This window comes from Mytilus edulis, chromosome 10 (genome assembly GCF_963676685.1).
Source record: "Mytilus edulis chromosome 10, xbMytEdul2.2, whole genome shotgun sequence".
Taxonomy (NCBI): Eukaryota; Metazoa; Mollusca; class Bivalvia; order Mytilida; family Mytilidae; genus Mytilus; species Mytilus edulis.
The window spans coordinates 20019095-20035455 of NC_092353.1; the positions used below are offsets into that span (position 1 = coordinate 20019095).

At 32.0% G+C, this 16361-nt stretch overlaps 2 protein-coding genes across 16 annotated transcripts in view; one reads left to right on the forward strand and one right to left on the reverse strand.

The window, feature by feature from the left end:
* Positions 1-16361, reverse strand: part of LOC139490581 (protein still life, isoform SIF type 1-like) — a 127967-nt gene that overhangs the window by 76737 nt on the left and 34869 nt on the right. For 10 of the 15 annotated variants that reach the window (XM_071277450.1, XM_071277452.1, XM_071277445.1 and 7 more), the window contains one exon: positions 2799-2902. In XM_071277450.1, the coding sequence (XP_071133551.1) occupies positions 2799-2890 (92 nt within the window). In that variant the 5' untranslated portion in view covers positions 2891-2902. Of the gene's footprint in view, positions 1-533; positions 745-2798; positions 2903-16361 lie in introns of those variants that run through there. The other 5 variants (XM_071277453.1, XM_071277449.1, XM_071277448.1 and 2 more) reach the window with 2 other exon arrangements.
* LOC139490583 (uncharacterized) lies at positions 12638-15238 on the forward strand. Its single transcript, XM_071277455.1, has 3 exons — positions 12638-12944; positions 13574-13767; positions 14312-15238. Exons 1-3 carry the CDS (start codon positions 12737-12739, stop codon positions 14921-14923), a joined length of 1014 nt encoding a protein of 337 aa, XP_071133556.1. The 5' UTR covers positions 12638-12736; the 3' UTR covers positions 14924-15238.

Genomic DNA, 16361 nt, shown 5'->3' on the forward strand with positions numbered 1-16361 from the left:
AGTTATACACTGTAACAATGCCCTCTCAGTTTTATACATACAGGTAATAAGATGTTAGACCAGATCTAGAAGTTCGTCCAGTCATAAAAACGTTAAAAGTCAAATCATATGTATAAGCTGTCAATATAACCTATATACTGATTTTAAACTGTTCACATAAATAGTTTGAGTGTTGTATTTAAAACAACATTTTTACAAAAAGGATGAAAAACTTTATTTGCTTATTCTAGCATTTACAATGTTAAACTCCTATTGTTGAAAAAAGACTATATAAATATCTCTACCATTTTAAACTTTAGTCAAAATATTTCCTTTTAAATGTTTAAATGTCATCTGTAAAATTATGGTAATCTTTAAAACTAATACCAAAACATAGTCAAGAAGTTAGTTTCCTTCAATTGTTATAGTTAAAATCACTTGTTAAAATAAATATACATTTCTTCTGAAGCTGTTAAAATATTTACATTATATGGCTATATAAAAGATATGTTTTCTGATTATGTAATCTACAAGGTGTGAATACCATCTTTTACCTTACAATAACGGGCTTCCGATATATTTTGTCCGAATTAAGAACCTTTTCCTTTAAGACCAATATTTTGTTCATTCTAACAGCATATTTGATAATATCCACATTTTTACAAAAATTCTGTAAGAATATCTCACTTGAAGTCTCCTACAATTATTAATCATAAAATTGATAAAAGAAGAAATGTATAACATAAGAGTGATTCAGTGGCTGACAGCTGTTGACATTACCGTACATACTTGTTCAGTGTAACATGTTTACAGAATTAAAAATGAATCTAAAGGAAATATCATGGTCATTTTCTATATTTATATTGTATCATTGAAAATAAATTAGCCTTAAACAATAGTCATCACAACCCTCCCCCTCAAAACTGTAAAGCAGCTTGTAGTGTACATACAAGTTACCTCCCCGTGTTATTATTTATGTTTTTTATTTATTTTCATTTTTGGGTTATGGAGATATGGTTACCTGGGCTCTTGATCAAAAAACTTTCCTTTAGTACAAGTAATACATATTGTATGCTTGGAACACAAAATCCAGTACTTTGATCTTTGATTTCTAAGGGGATCTTATTTGGGGGTATGATCCCTTATCCTGCTTATTGTTTTGTCAGAATCCTGTATTCCTAATAGAGCATTGTAATTTCCAGTGTCCCCTCCCCGCTTTTTTTTCCATTTTTACACAAATAATTTGACTATCACTTGTCACCATTAAAAGAAATTGGCCAATCTTGTGTCAATTTAGACCCAAACAAGACCAAATTGTGATGCTTCTGAATGCCTGGACTTCATTCGTCTGATAGTAAACCGTTTACCTGAGGTTTCCATTGAACTATGAGGAGTGTAAAGGCAATGATCAGCAATGAATGGTTTAAATTGGAACTGTAAATTCAGAAATTATTGAGATGTTTTAATTCATGTAGAAAATTGGACAGTAAAAATATTTATAAGATGACCCCTGTGACAAAATAATTGATTGATTGACTGACTTTTGGTGTTTTTAATGCCACTTTTAGACTGTTTCGTGGCGACTAGCTTTTATGTGTGGAGGAAGACGGAGTGCTACCGACCTTCAGTTGGAAACTGACAATTCTAGTCAATTAAGATTGGACTCTGATGCACCTGCACAGGCGGGATTCGAACTCAAAATCTCAGTCTTGACTGGCTAGTGATCACAGTAGTAGAACTACTTATACAACTGGCACCTGTGACAAAATGAACCCTTACAACAACTCTTTGATGAGTCTATATGTAAAGTAAATTTTCTGCCCCTAATGGAAAGTCCTTTTCTAAAGGGCAGAATATACTAAATATGCAGTGTATATGAAATATTGACTACTGGACAGGAAGCCAACATAAGTTAACTTGATAAATCCATTTTATATCTGATAATTTTGTTGTCAAGTATTTTATTCTTTCTTGTAGTATCAAGTATAAAGTATAAACAAACCTAAATATCCATAAAACCCAGCTGTTCCCACTAATTGGTCATAATATAATATATTACTTAATTTGAATATTTTCTAGATAACCAAAGAACTTAGAACTAAAATATATCAATATCTTACTAAGTCTGATATGTTAATAGATCAATTATAACATCTAAAAGTCAGAATATAACTTTATCAGATCAAAGTCAACATACAGTATGCTTATTTCACGTCAGTTTTATTTTTTAATCATAGGATTTGATTGAAGTTGGATATGGAGTGACCAGGCAAAGCAATTTTAAACTGTTTCTGGATATTGCTCAAATAAGAATAAGCTGTCAATGATTCTTCAATGAAATAAACTCAATAGCTGCATGTGTAAGGGACCACACAAGTCTATACCTTCTATCCAAGAAATGAACCAAAAGTTGATATAGTGCAGTTTTGAGTTATTGTCCGACATGTTGACTACGGACAGTTGGACTGACAATGGAATTCCATAATACTTCCCCTTAAATGGTCGTATAAAAACAATCAAGATTAATTTAGGAGCTGTGAATCAATCAGTCTGTAAAAAAGTCAAAATTACCTGAGGAAGTTTATGTCTTTTAATCTGTTAAAAAAAAACAGTAAGAATTACAGGCACAAGGTTTCGATTGTTTTTACCTGAGGTGTGAATCTTACCTAAGGCTGAGGAGTCACAAGGTTTTGAGTGTTTTTACCTGAGGAGGTGTGAATCTTACCTAAAGCTGAGGAGTCACAAGGTTTTGAGTGTTTTTACCTGAGGTGTGAATCTTACCTAAAGCTGAGGAGTCACACGGTTTTGAGTGCTTTTACCTGAGGAGGTGTGAATCTTTCCTGATGTGCCATGGATACTCTTCATTTCTGTATGTCTTCTTTAGTAATGGAGCACAAAGCTTGTTTCCCATCACTCATGTTTTCTGAAAATATAAATCATAAGCTAAGTTAAAGAAATAAATATTTGAGCTTGGATGTGGAGAACAGCCCTCATTCTATGTTTTTTCTTTATACCCCACTTCAAAGATTGTTTGCATGTCTGCTTGTCTTTTCCCTTTTTTAGCCATGGCATTGTCAGTTTATTATTTGACTTCTGAGTTCGACTGTTCCTCTGGTATCTTTTGCCCCTGTTTTAAATGAGTTAAATGGCTATAGTGGAATCACCTTGTCCTTCTGTTCATCTATTTGCAAAAGAAATATTTTAATACTTTTCTCAGAATTACTGTCAATGGATAAATACAATGTTGATGAATTGTAACCTGTGAACACTTTCAAATTTGTCAGACACTTACTTCCTGTTTGTCAATTGAATTTTTCAATATGTTGAATGAAAATAAATATTTTTGTCACACTTTTCTCTTGAGAGTAGACTGTTTTCATAATTGTTTAGCAGCTAGCTTGACAGTGATGAGTTGTAACATGTATGCCCTTTACAGATCTAATATTCATCTTCTTTCATTTGCCAATATATTTGTACTTTGAATTTTTCAAGGTCTTTAATAAAAAAAATTCTTCACACTTTTCTCAAAAACTAGTTTAAACTCCTTGACAGATTTCCTTTTATATTTTTATATTAAGCTTGACAAAATTAGTGGGTTTTTTAAAACATATATATGCGAGCTTTCCATAGTTGTCAGACACCAATTTTTTGTTCCAGATGCTTAAAAACATGCCTGGGTGTATACTAAGCACAACAACACATGCAATTCCGTGTTGCTTTCTTAAAAACTGTAAATTCTAGACACTTTCCTGTAATCTAAATTTGTTTTCTTCAAACTAATTTTAGTGGTTATACTGAAAAGTTATAAAGTTCTCCAAAGTAATCAAAAAACCCATTCATTTTGATCAAATTACAAAAATCAAGTGCCATGACTTTGGACTGGTCATTGCAGCAAATTTTCAAAATGAATAACTGACTAGATGTTGCAAGTCCTTAAATGTTGCAAATCTAAGGTTCTTTTCCAAAGGCAGCTTATTTAATAATAAAAACCATTTGTTTTAGGTGGAGAGTTTGACAGACAAACCAGAGTGAGGAACTATTTGATACACAGAGCAATAATCAAGGGAGCATAAGACGTGAAGTGCAGACTTTTTTTTGCAATCTTAAGCTGATCTTCTGTTTAAAAGTAATATACTGTTGACTGTGTTTTGCAGTTCATAATCTTATAATGATAAATTTTCACTTTCACATCGTATCATCAATCTCTTTTCAGACAAAATTCGAAAAATTACAGCTATAACCTAATGTTTATGAAATGTCTGATGAACTCATGAAATGTTACATGTTATATGTTTTTGAAAACCAGATGTTTATTAGCAGGTAGTTTGTTTAAGCAGACATAAATCTAAGATAATAGTAACTGTCTATTTATAAAGCTATATTGATTAATTCTGTACCATTGTACAGTGAACTTTTTTTGAACCATCAATTTTGCTTACTTTGCTTATTCAGAACTCTTTGATTCTTTTAAAAACCAATATGTTAATAATTACAGACAGAAATAAGGAGATGATATGATTTCCAGTGAGACCACCATACAATACAGTCCAAACAATGCAGTATGTAAGCAATTATTTAACTCGTCTATAAACAAACGAATATCTCCAACATATCTTGATTTTCAATATCTAGAAAACAAGGAACTATCTTCTAATTTTATTTATATTATTCAAATTTAAAATAAAAAATTCAGTGACCAGCCACTGTACTCCACTGGATTGCATTTCTTATTTTTCCATTAAAAATGATAAAGGAATTGATTTCTACTGATTTGAGCTGAGAAAAGCTCCTAAATTAACAAGTTAGATATCTTTTTTCCCTAAGATATAATTATCAAGTATATAACATCTATGATCTTTACTGACCATTACATTGATCAAACTGGACATTAGATTTTCTTTTATGATTTATTCCCGCCAATATTGGACAGCGACCAGTTTTCTATGTTTCTATGTTTACAAATATTGGATGATTCTATAAGAAATTGGGAGGAAAATGATTTCTCATGTTTACTAATATAAGATGGAGCTATGTAATGAAAATGGTAGAAAACTGACCGGTCAGTTACAGTAATGTAATTGATTTTCTTTCAATTAATACCAAAACAAATATTTGATGTTCAGTACTTGTTGATGTGGTTCATAAGTTTTTCATATATCTGGTTTTTTATATAGATAAAAGACCATTGGTTTTCCTGTTTGAATGGGTTTACACTAGTCATTTTCGGGGCCCTATAAAGCTTGCTGTTCGGAGTGAGCCAAAGCTCTGTGTTAAAGACCGTATTATGACCTAGAATTTTTTTTCTTTTACAAATGACTTGGATGGAGATTTGTCTCATTGGTACTCATACCACACCACAACTTCTTATATCTATCTATGCCAATAACCTCACAAATTCATTAAATCTTACTTTCTTTTTACAGTGCAAATGTATATACTCAGACATGAAAAAAGAAAGAGGTTGTAAAAACTTCGTTTAATAGTTTGACCTTTATGAATAAAGCATGAAATACATGAAAAAGATATTAGCCTTTCCATTTTTTAATTTAACAAATCAGAAATATATAAATTTGTCTATTTTAAGTCAGTGATTGACACTATCATTATGTTGAACTAGCTTGCACCTTCATAAAAGTTAAACATCTACTTCTCAGACTATTTTACTTCCTCTTTATAGCAAAAATTACCACCCCCATGTCTTGCATTATGTATACTAAAGTACTGTGAATTCTTTATTATTTCTAGGGTACTAAAGTTTATAAATTTAATGGTTGTTTTATGGAGAATCATGAATTTCAATGTTCACCAAAATTTAATTTTTCTACAAGCAAGTATCTTGTGAATAAAAAAGTAATGGTAACAAATGTCTTTGAACAATCGATATCAACTGAAACAAGCATGTGTCCATAGTACACGGATGTCCCACTCCCATTATCATTTTCTATGTTCAGTGGACCGTGAAATAGGGATGAAAAATACAATTTTGCAATTAAATTAGAAAGATCATATCATAGGGAACGTGTGTACTAAGTTTGAAGTTGATTGGACTTCAACTTCATCAAAAACTACCATGACCAAAAACTTTAACCTGAAACTCCCACTTTCATTTTCTATGTTCAGTGGACCATGAAATTGGGGTCAAAAGTGTAATTGGGCTTTAAAATTAGAAAGATCATATCATAAGCAACAATCGTACTAAGTTTCAATTTGATTGGACTTCAACTTCATCAAAAACTACCTTGACCAAAAACTTTAACCTGAAGTCAGACGAACGAACGAATGGACGGACGGACGAACGAACGAACGAACGAACGGAGCCACAGACCAGAAAACATAATGCCCCGCTACTATCGTAGGTGGGGAATAAAAATAACGTCATTTTTTTATCTTGTAAAAATAATTTTGTTCATTAACCAACAAAAATAAATAAATCCATATTAAGACTCTTGGTTCGATGTTCCCCTTCCAATTAAAGAATTACGGCAATTCATTTTTTTTTTTAAACAACTGATTTTATGGTGTTTCACCAAATCTGAAACTACATATACTGTACACCAACTTATTTTCACAAATACATGTACTAGCTGGGTTTTAAGCCCTTTCTAACCCATTTCTCTGCCGTTTAATTATTTTTTCACCTTGCAAAAGTCACGATAACAAATCGTTTGCCATACAAATTGGTTAGCTTACAGAACGTTCTGAAAATTCTATCCCCCTCAGTTCCCCTTTAATTAAAATCTGATAGAATGAAATCTAATTGTACCTTTCCTATGATCTCTAAAGTTACATATAGGCTGTGCAGTTATCTTATTCAGCGATCATAAATATTTCAATCCATGCAGTTCTAAAATGCAAGATCAAATGTTCGATTACCTACAGAAAATTAACAAATTATATCTTTATCTATAGCTTTGTTGTTCATTATTTCAAGTGAGAGCAAAATATTTATCAGTTTTATGTTATAGATCATAAAAATCAATTCATTAATATAATATTTCCCGTTCTCCCTTGTGGCTGTATGAACACAACACCTAAGCTAGAATTTTTCTCTAAAATAAGCATCAAACCTTTTAATCTAACATATTCACAAATTTCAAAAGTGAGAGGGTGGATGGTGGGAGGAAGATTAAGTGAGACCACTGACTGTTAACTTTTAAAGTTCAGCTATTTACTCCAGAAAACATGCATATGTGTTAACCAATTACTATCATGTGGTCAAATCTAAAAAAATTATACAGATATTGAAAACAAAAATTCTCCAACATAAAAACTTAACAGGATGACTAATGATATGACTTGATATCAGGCTGCTGTTAAAACACTAGGAGTATTAACTAAAAGTATTACATCATCATGCATTTAGAGCGAGAAAATGTATACTGTGGATTCATTATCATTCGTGGGATACCAATTTTCGAGGATTTCATTGGTATGGGTAAACCACAAAATTAAATGTTCAACTAATGACAAATGATAAGACATAGATAACCACAGGAAAAACAGTCTCACATGATAAGACATAGATAACCACAGGAAAAACAAAGTCTCACATGATAAGACAAAGATAACCACAGGAAAAACAAAGTCTCACATGATAAGACATAGATAACCACAGGAAAAACAAAGTCTCACATGATAAGACATAGATAACCACAGGAAAAACAAAGTCTCACATGATAAGACATAGATAACCACAGGAAAAACAAAGTCTCACATGATAAGACAAAGATAACCACAGGAAAAACAAAGTCTCACATGATAAGACAAAGATAACCACAGGAAAAACAAAGTCTCACATGATAAGACATAGATAACCACAGGAAAAACAAAGTCTCACATGATAAGACAAAGATAACCACAGGAAAAACAAAGTCTCACATGATAAGACAAAGATAACCACAGGAAAAACAAAGTCTCACATGATAAGACAAAGATAACCACAGGAAAAACAAAGTCTCACATGATAAGACATAGATAACCACAGGAAAAACAAAGTCTCACATGATAAGACATAGATGAATCAAAGTACTTTTCAAATGATTTTTACAGTTTTGTTTTTCTTGCACGGTGTTGTGACATTACTGTCCAAGGAAAAGAGGAGGGTTTAGTAATCACAAAAATTCACCTGCCATATATTGGGTTGTCTGGGGTTCTAATTTCCTCTTTTGTTTTGGATAACTGTGTTTTAATGGGAACATGTGTTTGGAACACCCCCCCTTTTTTCCCCTTTCTTCTGGGTTGGGAACACCCCACTTTAAAATGGCTGGATCCACCCCTGTATACAGTCCCAATTTAAAGAACATCATCATGATATCTTTAAATTAAAATCGATAAGGAAACTTTCAAATATCATTAGATGTATACAAATTAAAAAATTCACTTAGGGGATTGGTTGGGGGAGTGATAAGACTTAATAAAAGTCAAGATTTTTAAGTTATTGAATAAACTAAAACTCCCTTGTCCAGTTTGTAGTTTTACTTTAGCAGTGGTGCCTAATGAATATTCAATTTGGAAACTGGACTGGATGAATAAGGACAGAGCACAGGTAAAATAGACAACAGTATACCAGACACTTACTGTGTTTGAAACACTTGGTACTTTTTCAAAACCTTATTATCTTTACTGAGATTTTTGATAATTAAACATTTTATTCCAAGCAGTATTATAAATAGAAGTTGTAGCAATCAAGAAAAATTTGATAAAGACTGTGATCTTTCATGAAACAAACAATTACAGAAATGAATCTTACCTTACACACAGGCTAGTTAAACAATATCAATCAAAATTAGTTAATAATACCCAGGAAGAAACAATAGATAACTTCTTCACAGGAGTAGTAAGATGATTGAGAAAACAGAGTTAGAGGTGTTATTTATACCAAACCAATCATTTAAGTAGAACATCTTTAACTGAAATGGAGCCAAACGTAAAGGTGCTTCAGTGGAAATTGACTGTTACAATCCAGATCAAATGTTTGGCAAAAATCAGTGTTTTTATTTAAAGTTAGGTGAAGGTAAAGGTTGTTTATAGTGTTTGGTGCTAATTAGGACGATAGTTTCTTCATTTTCTTATAAAAACATGTGGAAGACGTATGTGAATCATGAATAAACTCAAAGGAATGGAGGTAGACAGGGGAGACAATTCATGATTTAAGGGTGAAAGATAATTATGGATAAAGAAAGACATGAAAAGCCAAATACCAATTAATATTCCCTTTATATATTATATCTATAACTGCTGATATTAACCATATTTTTTTTACACATTTTGTTGTTAAGTTTGTATAATGGACTCAGATTCTGGATTTTAAAACCATTTTTCAAATGATACACTTTAGATTGTGAGAGGTCAAGCAAACATGAAAAAATCATTAGAGTGTATTTCACATTATTTAAAAAAAGATGAGAATTTGCAATAATCATCAATATGTATAACAATTTACTGATTGGTTCTGTTTCCACACAGATAAATTCTGGGTTAATCTGATTTCTACCTCACAGTTATCCGATTTACAGTCAATCTATATTAATATATCTGTCACTGAAATTTAATTAATTAAGTGAGGATTCCTCCAAGTTTTAACCAATACATCATTATTTATGTAAATACCACAGATTAATCGTCTGAAAGTTTCACAAAATCGTTTTACAATCACCAAAAAGTACCTTCAATTACAAATTTGGTCCACCAATAAATTTAATTTGCTAAGGAAGAATAGTTCAGTTAAATCTAAATTCAGAAGCTGAACTTGAAATATTATTCAAATAGTTATTTCAAAAATAAAATAATTTAAATTTAAATGTAGTAAACCAGCTTTTTTTTTTAGACAAAAATAATTTAGTCCATTTCAAACCATCATTTAGGGAACAGTAAAATATTCTTGTTTAGAAATTCCTAAAAAAGCCAGAGGGAAAATATATTTAATACACAATAAAAATAAACAGCTGCGCCATGAGCGCATGATACGCCTGACGTCTTGTGTGGAAGTTTTATGCAATAATGATAAATAGTTTCTGAGAAAGATTTAAGCAATAACCTGATATATTGTTTTTGAGACACGGCGGGACATGTGAAACCCCCAACTCTGGTTTTTTTTTACAAAAAACTAAATATCACTAAAATAAAATTTTGAATCAAAACCAAAAAGTATACAGATCTTTAGATTAATATAACAAAGAAGTGAGTAAAGTTTTAAGCAATAATCATAAATTATTTTTTGGATACGGCGCGACATGTAAAAAAAACCTCCCCTGTTTAACAAAATACTCAATAACTCCAAAATAAAATTTTGAATCATCACCAAAAAGTATACAGATCTTTAGATTAATATAACAAAGAAGTGTGTAAAGTTTTAAGCAATAATCATAAATCGTTTTTGAGATACGGCACAACATGTAAAAAAACCCTCCCCCTTTTTTACAAAATACTCAATAACTCAAAAATGAAATTTTCAATCATCACCAAAAAGTATACAGATCTTTAGATTAATATAACAAAGACTTGTGTAAAGTTTTAAGCAATAATCATAAATCATTTTTGAGATATGGTGCGACATGTAAAAAAACCCTCCCCCTTTTTTACAAAATACTCAATAACTCAAAAATAAAATTTTGAATCATCACCAAAAAGTATACAGATATTAAAATTAATATAACTAAGAAGTGTTTAAAGTTTTAAGCCATAATCAAGAATCGTTTTTGAGATACGGTGCGACATGTGAAAAAAACACACCCCTGTTTCAGTTACAAAGTGCCGTAACTCAAAAAGTTTTAATCTTATTTTCACCAAAAACTATACAGATCTTTTGACCATCATAAGAAACAACTATATTAAGTGTCATGAAATTTGGATAAGTCGTTCTCAAGTTACGGTGCGACATGTTTACGCCGGACAGACAGACGGACGGACAGACGGATGGACGGACAGACAGCAGACAGACAGACGGACGGACGGACGGACGGACACCGGACATTTGTATACCATAATACGTCCCGTCAAAATTTTGACGGGCGTATAAAAACAGTGCATTGTAAGGTAAAAGTACACAAACTTTCGTTGAGGTAGCTGGAACAATTCCATTGTGTCAGAGTGGACAAGAAAACATTTTTTTCCCCAGTAGACCACTTAAGCTGAATCAAGCAGAGAAAAGTCATAGTCAGTCAAATTGTTTTTTAACCCATTAACCCCCAATGACGCCTATATGCGTCATGGCGACAACCATTCTTTGATGGCCCGTATGACCCTCCATACCTTTGTTGAACTGCCCCACCTGAACTGTCATAATAGCAGGGACTTCAACCAAGCAGTTCATGGTCCATAAACTCTTCTCAGACGTCTGTTTATGAAAATATGGCACGTTGAAAGCCGTTTAAGAGTTCAAAATCGGAAAAACATGAAAAGTAGCCAAAATCAGGTGGGGGTGGGCATCTTTTGATGGCCACTTCTTAACTGGTAGTCATTGTAGGTATAAACTATTATCGTAAATGCATGCATAGGTGGTATAGGAACACAAAGAGGTATAATATGGCCAATAGGAATCTAGTCTGTAAAATCTAGGTCACCGTTTTGTCAAAAATCCGTAAAAACGGACATTTAGGCAGACCTGACTTGACGATAATAATTCGCCAGCAAGACACTTAAGTCCCATATACTCCCAGTTAGCATGCATGGACTGCTGTAACTATAGGGTAATACTTGAATGACAAAGAAACACAGTCTGGTTAATGTTCACCTCTCAAGGTCGTTTTAAAATCGGAAAATAGACGGGAAATGACCATTTTTCAGTGGGGGTGGGTTCAAACCCACGAGAAAATCTTCCACCTGCCACCCCACCCCCCATCCCCACCCATGCCATCCGCCCCCAAATTGCAATACATAGTTTAATAGATGAGCAGTAGTTACAGCATCAAGAGTCTGCTAATTTGCATATAATTTGCATACAATTTGCATATGATTGCAAATTTTCGGAAATGCCTGATTTTCCAGAAATCTCTTAGGGGCGAATGAGTTAAGGCAGTTTTAAATAAATATTTGACAACATTGTGATTTTGACAGATGTGGAATGTTATTTGGTGGCAATAGGTTAACAAATCTATTTCATACTGATCAACCGTCTATTTCAAATATGTAATTTAAAATGTAAAATAGTAATAAAATTACTAAATTCTTTTTCTTAAAATTCAGTTGAAATAATATTGAAACTAAAAACTTTACAATTATAAAAGAATTTTAATCTTTTATTTTTCAATATAGAAATGATAGACATTCCAATTTAAAGCCCTTTTTGTTCCCTCAATAACTTTAAATTCTTCCCCTAATTTGTTAACTCTGACTCATAAAATTATCATAAACTTTCCTCTGTAATTATATAGGATGTTGATTCTCTAATTTACATTATATCTTTGCATGTCTCTCGAGAGGCATGTCTATAACAGTCCTATGCATGTCATAAGTATTATATCTTTCTTCATTTGTTCAAAGCCTTGAGAAGTCAATTAAAGAGTCATTAAATAGATCAATAAGAAACATGTGGCATTAAGTATGTATACAACATATCAAACTGTAACATGACACAGATGACAAAGCATGTCATTTAAATTGATCCTCCAAGCCATCTGTTTGTAACAACCAATCAAGTTAATAGGTCAGAGGTTAAAACCAATAAATCATGTGTGTGTACACAGTTTCACAGATAATACATTAAATGTCTGACTAGTCAGATGTGTTTTTAATATTTTCTTATTGTACAAGAAACAAAATGTATGCAAGGAAAAGTGGTCGTGATTGTAATGAAGGGTTGTTTTTAACCAGAGCACAGACAGACAGACTTATAGAGCTGTATAAAGGTGATATAGGACTATGGGATATGTCTTCTCCTGTCTATCATAACAAAGACAGAAGAAGGAAAGCATTACTATCTATTCTTGATACACTGAGAGAGGAATATCCAGGCTTTGATGCTACAGGTAAATGATCTGCTAGGATATATAAACCATATTCTATATATAACTTCTGACATGTAAATTATTAACTAATCTATATATAACTTCTGAAATGTACTCATTGTTGGACATGACTGTAACATATGTAAAAGGCTATACTGTAAATCTTACCTGGGTTCTAATCAATTTTTATTTTAATACATTGAAGAACTTATAATCTATTTAAAGGTACAAAGTTAATTTCACATGAGGCTTAGTTTTTCAAACATAAATAATATGCAATGAGTAATTGTATTCTTTCAGAAAATTCTTTAATATATGTAACAAATAATTAAGATTGGCAATCCAGTTATTACACCTGAGAAGTCTTTTTACACTAATACATTCATAGATATAGGAAGATGTGGTATGAGTGCCAATGAGAAAACTCTTTTATCTAAGTCACAGTTTATAAAAGTAAACCATTATATGCTCATTATGGATCAAAGAACCGGCATTGTTTTAATGCATATAAAAAAAAACTGTAAAGAATTAGTTATACCTTCTATGTTAATTTCAATATAGAATAATATAAGAACTCATTGCTATTGCAAAAATACCATCCTCAAATTGTCATATATTTATGTCTGGTTTTTTTCATCATTCTTTAACAGTTGACCAGCTACAATACAAGTTATCTAACTTGAGAGGATATTATTCAAGGGAGTTAAGTAAGATAAGAAAGTCCCAGAGAATGGGGACAGATGATGTCTACATCAGTTCCTGGAGATTATTTGAACCTCTGGATAGCTTCCTAAGACAACATATAATACCCAGGAAAGCCCCAACATGTCATCTAGTAGACCTGGTAAATAGTCCAGAGCAGTCCTGTCATGTCAAAACTTAAGCAAACAGAAAAATCATGTTTCATTTACCACAGTTTCTTCAATGTATAGTATATATCAGATTTTCACATATAGGTGGTTGCAAAATGTGTAAAACAGATGAAAACATGTACATAATTACAAGTGTTTTGGGAATGAACTTTTGTACAAATGCTGTAAATAAGATTCACAAATGAAAAAAAAAAAATATGTTCTTGGCAAAAATACAAATGTCTGTGTCCTGTCTTTCAATCTACTTTATGTTTAATCACTAACCCCAGGACATTTTATTAATTTTGCATCAAAGTTTTGTTTTGCAACATACAGTAGACTTCTAAATGGCAAAAGTTCAAGATGATGCACAAGTTATTGGATGTGTTTGGAAAATCCAGTCAGGAAATTTTGACAAAACTTGTTATTTTTGTTTTGATTTTTGTTGCCCTTAATTTATGCCATAGTTTTCAATTTAAAAATAATTCCATACAAAATGATTATCAAATTTAAACCCCAATGTCTTTTAATCAACAGGAAACCAGTTGTAAGACAGAACCAGAAGATTATGATACTGATGAAGAATTGTATCTAGTGTCTGATGAAACTGAAGAACAATCCTCCAATTCCAGCCTTCCTAACCATGCTTATCACATACAGCAAGCCCAGGAGCATCATCACATGTCGATGCATTCTGAGGATCAATCAAATGACACTGCAATATATCATGGTACTAATACAATGTCAATGGTACCAGTCATATCAGGGACCAGATCTTTGATACCAGAAATTGAACATAGACCAGAGAGTAGTACCCGAATGAAAAGACCAAGACATTCTGGTCCAGAAACAGTTATATCAGAAACTGATTCCCTGGAATATGATACCAGAATAAAAGCAAAGGGTACCAGATTACTGACATCACAGTCAAGTGACAGAGATTCCATGAACTTAAATACTGAAAATAAACCAGAAGAACAGAAGTTAGCTTGTACAGATGAAGATGACGATGGTCTATTTGCACGATACATTGCTATGGAAATGAGGAAAATAAAAGACCCACGTACAAAAGCATATGTCAAATTTAAAATTCATTCAATCATATATGAATCTCAATTCGGTGCTATCCCATCCAACATCAATATGTAATACAGAAAGAAAAAAAATAATACTGAAAACAGATTGCCAATAGTTTCCAGTTTCTGTGAAGTGTATACTTGAAAGTAACTCGAAGAAAGTTGTATGAAGTTCTGTTATTTTTAGATTAACTGTGGACTTAATTCTGATATATCAGATGAAATAATTTGTAACATCTAAAATTAAACATGAGATTTTTTTCATTTACTACAAATAATACTAGACCTACACTTGTATTATATAAATAGATGATAGGAGTTAATTATACCATACCTTTGATTATATTATTGTTATATAATCTAATAATAACTGCATGTTATATCAACAGACTTACAGTGCCTTTACTTAAATGTTATTTTTCATATATACAGAACAGGAGAGAATGTTCTAAGAAGATGGCACTTTGAGTGTCAGTTGAAAAGACCCCAAATAAAAAGGACAGCTGTCATTTGAAAACCATTCAATATAACTATGTATACTGAGATCAACAGAACTAAAACTACATTTTTGGCTCTTTAATCTTCATGTCGTATTTAGAGTAACAGCTGTCTTGTTGAATAATTATTGATTGACACCACTTTCAACACTTTTGGGCTATTTCATGGGGGTCAATTTCTATTGGTGGAGGAAGCCTTCAGGAGTGCCCAGAGAGAACCACAACCCTTGGTAAAAAACTGACAATCCTAGTCTATTAAGATTGCTCTGTTCAGGATTCAAACTCACAACCTCAGTGTTGATAGGCTAGTGATACAGTAGTTCAACTACTTAGACCACTTGGCCACTGAGGCCCCTTGTTAATTAATCAACATCATTGGATATATCATATATGAATCAATATACCTTAATAATGTATTCTGGCCTACTTTGGTTGAAAGTCTGGAAAGTTCAGCAAAGATAATTGACAAAGTTTACAACATCAGATGGATGCTAAATTTAAGGACAGAGGGCGTAATGAGAATAATTCTAATTGACTCCTTGGACCAGGGGAACTAAAATTTGATATTATATGCTGTACTTGTCTTACATATAAAAAATATATCATTTTGTGAAAAGTAAAATATCAACAATACAGAACACCTGGGAAAATTCTAAATTATTCAAAAGCAAAATCAAAAGCTCAAATATATCAAACAAATGGATAATAACTGTCATATTCCTGACTTGTTACAGACATTTTCTTACTTAGAAAATTGTGAATAAAACCTGGTTTTATAGCTAGCTAAACCTCTCAGTCACGTTTTGCATGTCTAAATGCCACATTCCTAATGTGCTTGTCCAAAGAAAGGAATCTGTAATTCTGTGATTATCATTGGTTGCTGTCTCTTGTAACTGGTTTTTGTTCATCCTTTTGTCATAATCTGATTGTTGGTTTAATCGTTTGAAACGTTTGAAATTTGTAATGTTGGGTCCCTATATTGCTGACTATATGGTATATGTTTTTCTAATTGTT

What these genes read in the sequence shown, in the direction of transcription:
- LOC139490583 (XM_071277455.1), top strand. Translation starts at nt 12,737, where the DNA reads ATGTATGCAAGGAAAAGTGGTCGTGATTGTAATGAAGGGTTGTTTTTA. An exon ending in TCCAGGCTTTGATGCTACAG is followed by an intron (nt 12,945 to 13,573) that starts GTAAATGATCTG and finishes ATTCTTTAACAG; the next exon opens with TTGACCAGCTACAATACAAG. An exon ending in CATGTCATCTAGTAGACCTG is followed by an intron (nt 13,768 to 14,311) that starts GTAAATAGTCCA and finishes TTTAATCAACAG; the next exon opens with GAAACCAGTTGTAAGACAGA.